General features: G+C 42.6%; 1 protein-coding gene across 1 annotated transcript; it reads right to left on the bottom strand.

Moving 5' to 3' along the window:
• Positions 1–6,012: 6,012 nt before the first annotated feature.
• Positions 6,013–6,561, bottom strand: LOC142606056 (uncharacterized). Its single transcript, XM_075777464.1, has one exon. It carries the CDS (start codon positions 6,559–6,561, stop codon positions 6,013–6,015), a length of 549 nt encoding a protein of 182 aa, XP_075633579.1.
• Between the last annotated feature and the right edge of the window lie 1,325 nt (positions 6,562–7,886).

Here is a 7,886-nt window from a genome sequence, read left to right as displayed (position 1 = left end):
TTGAAACAAGACTTAGCCAAGGTAATACATAATAACTTTATACTAATATAGGTGACTCCATTTCTATACGTGTGACACTTACACCATTGTGTTCTTTTCAATTTGTGCCCTTGGTAGGCTGTCCAAGCCGCTTTTATGGCCGAGGAGTGGGTAGATCACTCCTTGGATGTAGTAAGAAAGGCTAAAAATAATCTGGAGGCGACAATAAAAGCTCAAACTGAGGCGGAGCAAAAGCTAAAGGACACCCTCACCCAGCTATCTAAGATTGAAAAGGCCCATAAGAATGCATAATCAACACTCTAGAGCTACGAGAAACAGGCGACTGATGCGCTGGAGGCCCAAAAGAAGGCCCAAAATAGACTGGCTCTTACAATGGTAGAGCTAAAGCAAACACAAAAATAACTAGAAGCCAAGGACTAGGAGAAAGCTGAGGCTGAGCAAGCAACATATGATGCCGGAATGAAAAAAACCACAAAGGGTCTAACTGCCTAACTCAGGGATGTTGCTCGTGCATTCTGCTTGGAAGTATGGGGACATGCTCTGGATGCTGCAAGAGTATCTACTAAGTTTGAGCTTCGGGCTCCAGACAAAGTATATTAACCCTCCGCACTACAATTAGCACCCAATCTTCCCAAGCTCCCAGCTAATCCTAGCTTCATTCCTCCTTCTTCCACAGCTTCCTTGGATCACAATCCTTCCTCCGTTCCAGCTAAAGGCAAAGGAAAAGGAGAAGACATGCTACTAACAACTGATGTAGCTATCGTGGAGAATGAAAAGGATGTGGTCGAGGTTGTGCAATCAAAAAAGAAGAAGAAAGACAAAGACCTAGAGAAAAAAGATCCTAAGGAAAAGCAACCAGTAGCTTGAATTTTTAGCCTGAAGAATTTAGTAACATTTTTGCAATGTGTTGTACCGATCCCTAATTTTAATAGCGACAAAAACAATCCATTGAAGTTGTTTTTTTTTTTTAATGCTATTGATTATTACAGACCGTTTTGTACATACATTTTATTGCATGAACTTTATTTTCGTTATTTCCTTGCTTAGTAATCAATCCATGGGGTTGTATCATATCACCACAAGTTTACTATTGTGTTATCTTGTACATTATTTTTAGAATGCTTCTATGCCATGCTACCCTTCTTTAAACTTGTAATCCAAGTAACCGAACAAGGCCTAGATCCAATTTATCATTTGGAAAATTCTATCCTCATGTTAATTTTCCCTACTACGATGATCCAAGGAGTCAAACAAAGACTAAATTTAGTTCAACACTTAGAAAATTTCATCAACATGTTAATTTTCCCTAGGCTTGTGGCCCGAGGAGCCGAACAAGGCCTAGGTTCAATTTAACACTTAGAAGATCTTGTCAACATGTCAATTGTCCCTAGGCTTGTGGCCCGAGGAGCTGAACAAGGCCTAGGTTCAGTTTAACACTTAGAAGATCTTGTCAACTTGTTAATTTTCCCTAAGCTTGTGGCCCGAGGAGCCAAACAAAGCCTAGGTTCAGTTTAACACTTAGAAGATCTCCTATTGCAACAATAACTACCGCAATACATCGACAATGAATGGTAAAGTAAGACATACTAGCAAAGTACACAACCACAAAAGAGGATATTACATTATTAATAATAGTAACGCCGCAAATTGTTTACATTCTAGGGGCGAGTTCATCCAAGTCTTCCAAGTAATAAGCCCCTATACCTACTAGAGACATGATTCTATACAGCCCTTCTCAATTAAGACCCAGTTTACCCCAGGCCGGATTCTTTGTTGTCCCCACTACCTTTCTTAGTACAAGATCTCTTGGAACCGAAGGCCTCAATTTCACCCCTTGTCATATGTTTGTTTGAGTTTTTGCTGATAGTTGGCTATCTTTACACTTGCTATTTCTCTTCTTTCCTCAACAGTATCAAGATTATTGAGGAACATGCGATAATTTCTTTCGACGCTATACTGTTCAGATTTCAAGGTTGGGAATCCTGACTCCAAAGGGATTACCGCTTCCATACCGTATGTCATTGAGAAAGGCGTCTCACCGGTCGATCTATGGGGAGTTGTGCGATAGGTCCATAGCACATGAGGCAATTCTTCTATCCATTTGCCTTTAGCATCATCTAGCCTCTTCTTCAACCCGACCAAGATAACCTTGTTGGTGACTTCGGCTTGACCATTTCCTTGAGGATAAGCTGGTGTACAAAACCCATTCCTTATTCCCAAATCCCCACAATACCTTCTAAAGGCTTTACTATCAAACTGAAGGCCATTATCAGAGATCAAAGTGTGCGGGATTCCAAACCAAGTGACTATATTCTTCCAGATGAATCACTTCACATCTACATCTCTGATGTTAGCTAATGGCTCGGCCTCTACCCACTTAGTGAAATAATCTGTGCCGACGATGAGCCATTTTCGATTGCCACTCGCCCGAGGAAAAGGTCCGATGATGTCTAAGCCCCACCGAGCAAATGTCCATGGGCTGGATAATGGGTTTAAGACTCCCCCTCGTAATGAATATTTGGCGCAAACCTCTAACACTGATCACATTTTTTTGAATAATCTTGGGAAGTTTTCTGCATGTTCGGCCACCAATATCCTTGAGTTAGAGCCCGATGAGCCAGAAACCTGCCACCAGTATGACTCCCGCATACGCCTTCATGTAACTCTTCTAATATGGGCTCAACTACTTCAAGATGAACGCACAAAAGATACGGATCTGAATAAGAACGCTTGTATAATTTTTGCTCCTCGGAGAGCTAGTAACGAGGAGCATTCCTGCGCACCTTTTCCACCTCAATCTTGTCTTCGGGCAACGTTCCTTGCTTTAAAAAGGTCACGATAGGATCCATCCAACTTAGTCCAACATGGATACTGTGAATACCAATTGTTGGCATGTTGGCGAGGCTGGAACTCATCATATCCTCTACCACCACCACCCGCGGGAGCTTCGATCCCAAGGACGTGGTCAGCATAGCTAAGGTGTCGGCGTGAGCATTCTGTCCTCTAGTGATTTGCTTTACCACAAAACTCTTAAACTTGTTTAAGGCACACTTCACCCTACTAAGATACCCCTGCATTCTTTCATCCCTAGCTTCGAACTCCCCATTGACTTGCCCGACGACTAAATGGGAATCACAATATAATTCTACCACCTCTCCCCTTAATTGTCTAACCATTAGGGCCCCTGCCAAAAGAGCCTCATACTTGGCTTCATTTTTTGTGGCTACGAAACCTAATCATAATGATTTTTCCACGATCAACTTCTCGGGAGTAATCAACACAATCCCCACTCCTGCTCCTTTTCAGTTAGACGCTCCATCTGTATAGACTTCCCACGGGATGGGTAATGTAGATGTCACGGCTTAAATCATTTCTTCTTTCTTAAAGCTCTCCTCAGTGAATTCCGCCATAAAATCAGCAAGGACTTGTCCTTTGATGGCATTCTGAGGCATGTACTTGACATCATAAGCTCCGAGCCTTGTTCCCCATTTTGTCATTCGGCCTGTATAATCTAATTTCCTCAAGAGTGCCTGTAATGGAAGTTAAGTGAGCACTACCACTGTGTGAGCTTGAAAATAATACGGAAGCTTTCTTGTAGCATGTATAATAGCTAACACGGCCTTTTCCAAGGGTAAATAACGCATTTCGGCCTCTTGTAGAGATTTGCTAACATAATATGCAGGTTTCTGGACTCCATCATCATTCCATACAAGGACAAGGCTAACAGCAGAATTTGTAACTACCAAGTAAGCATACAACACTTCCTCCTACTCAAGTCAAGAAAGTATCAGTGGCCAGGCTAAATATTGCTTCAAATTTTCAAAGGCCTCAACGCATTCCTCAGTCCATTAAAAGCCTTTCCATTTGTGCAGGAGTTGATAAAAAGGGCGACATTTGTCTGTAGATCGAGAGATAAACCTGTTTAATGTCGCGGCCATACGAGTTAACCTTTGCACCTCATTAGGATTTCGAGGCCAATGTAAGCCAATGATAGCCTTAATTTGGTCGGGGTTAACCTCGATTCCTCAATGCGTTATCATATAACCAAGAAACTTCCCTAAACTGACCCCAAAAGAGCACTTAGAAGCATTTAGACGCAGCTTATGCTTTCTTAGGACTGAGAATGTTTCTTCCAAGTCTGCCAAATGATCTTCCCCCTTCTTACTCTTGATCACCATATCATCAATGTAGGCTTCCATATTCCGTCCTAACTATGACTCAAACATTCAAGTCACCATTCTCTGATAAGTAGATCCCGCATTCTTGAGACCGAAAGGCATTACTTGGTAATGATAATTGCCATTGGGGGCACGGAAAGCTTTTTTCTGCTGATCAGATAATGATAAAGGAATATGATGGTAACCTTAGAAAGCATCTAGGAAACTCATCCGAGGATGTCCCACAGTAGCATCCACCAACTGATCGATTCTTGGAATGGGGAAAGGGTCCTTTGGGCACACCCTATTTAGATCAGTAAAATCTACACAAACTCTCCACTTCCCATTCTTCTTTTTAACCACTACAGTATTGGCAAGCCACTCAGGGTAAAAGGTCTCTTTAATAGTTCTAGCTTGTTTACTTCTACCCTTACAGCCTCGGCGTGATCTTGAGACACTCGCCGAGGAGGTTGTTTACGGGGCACAATCTCGGGATTAACATTTAATTGATGACAAATAAATTCAGGGTCAACTCCCGGAACATCATATGTCGTCCACGCGAAAACATCAAGGTTGGCCTTCAAAAACTTTATCAACTTTATTTTCTCAACATCAGGTAATTGAGATCCCACCTGGAAATACCTTTCCTCATCTTCCCCAATTAATACCCTCTCAAGGTCTTCAGACAAATTTCTACCCGTCTTGGCATCGTCTCCCTGGACCGGGCTTTTTGATTGCTATAAAGTTTTCTGATCTGCCCCTTCCTCCATACTCTCCGTTGTCTTAACAATTGCAGATACCAAACATTGCCTGGCCATTGACTGACTACCCAAAAACACTCCTACCAGTCCACGGGTGGGATACTTGACCTTTACATGCAAAGTCGACAAAACCGCACCCATGGCATGAAGCCATGGCCTAGCCAAGATGGCCGTATAAGGTGAATAGGCCTTTACCACTATGAAGTTAACCTGTACTTCTTCATCCTCAACCTGCACGGGCAATCTAATCATTTCCTGAGGAATTACCGGCTTTCCATCAAAGCCTACCAACGGTGAGTCATACTTTTCAAGGTCTTCGACTTTCAAATTTAAACCATTAAACAAATCAGGATACATAATTTTTGCTCCACTTCCATCGTCGACTAGGACTCGTTTCACATCATACCCCCCAATTCGAATGGTGACTACTAATGCATCATCATGTGGTTGGCATGTTCCCTCCTTGGCCTCCTCAGAGAAACCCAAGATAGGAACTGCTGGCAATTTGCCCTCTTAGCAATGTGGTTTCCCATCTCCACAGCCTCATCCCCAAGGCCACCTCGCACGGACATGATCCTGGAAGATGTCCCAAGCTCTCCCTCCAGCTTTGCTAAAATGACATTAATAATGCCCAATGCTGGCCGGGGAGTATTACTACGAGACGATCCAGCCCTACGATGCTCAAATTGTCCTACTGGTTGACATAAGAAGTGGTTAAGTTTCCCCGCCTTTGCTAGCTGGTTCAAATGATCCCGTAACGTCCTACACTCCTCTGTAGTATGTCCCTTATCCTAATGATAATGGCAATGAAGGCTTTGGTTTCTCAGGGATGCATCTCCACTCATTTTATTAGGCCACCTAAAATAAGGTTCATTTCGTATTTTCTCCAATATATGATATACCGGTTCTTTGAACAAATAATTCACCAAAGGAGACCCCATCGGTAATGAATGAACTAGGGGCTCTCTTCTGGGGCGATTGCCCTAATAACCCCCTCCCCGAGGATCCTTTCTCTCCGGGAACATTTTCGTTTTGCCTTTACCCTGAATTTGATCCTCCTCAACTCATTTATACTTGTCTATGCGATTCATGAGCTAGCGCATATTTGAAGCAGCTTTCATTATCAACGACTTTCTCAGACCATGTTCAGTAGGGAGCCCCACTTTAAAAGTCCTCACAACAGCATCTTCGACATCCCCATCAATCTCATTATAGGTCTCCCAATATCTATCTGAATAAATTTTAAGCCTCTCTCTTTCCCTCATGGCCATAGATAATAAGGAATCTAAAGGCTTAGGGACCCTGCTGCAAGTTATGAACCGAGCCCCAAACGCTCTTGTAAGCTCCTCAAAAGATCCCACAGATCCCTCTTCAAAAGCATCAAACCAACGCATGGCTACTGGCCCAAGACTAGAAGGAAAAACCTTACACATCAAAGCCTCATTATTTGAATGAACTGCCATTTTCTGGTTAAAATGACTAACATGCTCCATGGGATTGGTCCTACCAATATAAATGGTAAAAGTAGGCTGAGAGAAACGATGAAGGAGATTTGCCTTGTATATCCTTCTTGCAAAAGGTGATTTAGAAATCTGCCTCAGGGCTTTACTCATAGCATCATTTCCCGTGCCCGATATGACCATCCCCCAGCTCGTTTACGCCCCCCATTCTTAAATTTGTCCATATGAGCGAAAGCTGAATGGGATTCGCCAGGGGGGATTTGGACCTATGATGATTGTCCCAACCCTTTCCACCATCCGAGCTATCACTAGACAAATAGGAGGGACTCCTTCTATTACTCCTCCTTCGTTTCAACCTTCTACACAAATGATCTATCTCTGACTGCATCTACTGCAACTCTTCCTCACGAGAAATGCGATTCCCAGTGTGTGAATGACTTCTTCTTACTTGATCATTGTGATATAACTCCACTACCACACTTGGGGTGCACAATCTATCACTTCCCCGTTGCATGTTTAAAGACTGGTTCTCCCTCTGCGAACCAACCATTCTTCCCTATCCTGACTTGCGCTTGCGCTCTCCATTTTTCCTCAAGATAGAATGTTCTGTTTTGTTGTTCCCACAGACGGCGCCAATTGTAAAGACCAAAAAATCCAACCCGGAGCAAAGGCACACTATGAATCTATGAAATTAAGACCCAAGACAAAGAATTTGTAGAAAGGGAACAAAACAACAAAGGACGATAATGTCCCGAGGATTAGATTAAAAAGGAATACGAAACAAACACTCGTTCTCGGGTTTTTCCCGAAGAGGTTTCCCTTACATTCAAAAATCCCTAGTCCTTCTATTCTTCGAACCGTGTTCATTCTCCCTTTTCTCTAGCCTCTTTCATCCCTATTTATATTCTTTGATCTTGTCATCTCCACCATCCATCTCCCACCTAACCGTTTGCCTTTATTGACACTTGTTCGATTACTTGTAGAAGGCGGTAGAAAGGAACTATCTAGCTGTGATTTACACTGTTCAGGTCACCTCCATATCAATGCAGCTAGGGATGGCAATTTTTCCCCGCCCCGCTTGACCCGCCCCTCCCCACTTCGCCCCGTGCGGGTTTTCCCCGCCACGCAAAGGTGATGGGGCGGGGATGGGGTGAGATTTTAGACCCGCATCACGGGGCGGGGCGGGGATGGGTTTACACTTTTTAGACCCGCCCCACCCTGCGTTAATAAGGATTAAGTTATAATTTTTATATACTTTAAAATCCTACTATTTAAACAAAAATATCATCAACTTATTTTATTCTACCTAACGTGGTTCTACTTCTCTTTTCTCTCAAGCAAAGTTGGAAATAAGGTACCGATTTTAACTCTTTTTTTTGTTTTTTCATTCATGATTCAAATGTCTTTCTCAACTTACTGTTCATCATTAACATAATTTGAGATTTTTGTGTCATACTATGAGATTTTTGTTGTGACATTGTCTTGTTAAACATTTAGATAATATTATT

Source organism: Castanea sativa, chromosome 8, assembly GCF_040712315.1.
Source record: "Castanea sativa cultivar Marrone di Chiusa Pesio chromosome 8, ASM4071231v1".
NCBI lineage: Eukaryota > Viridiplantae > Streptophyta > Magnoliopsida > Fagales > Fagaceae > Castanea > Castanea sativa.
This window is presented reverse-complemented; position numbering and strand designations above follow the sequence as displayed.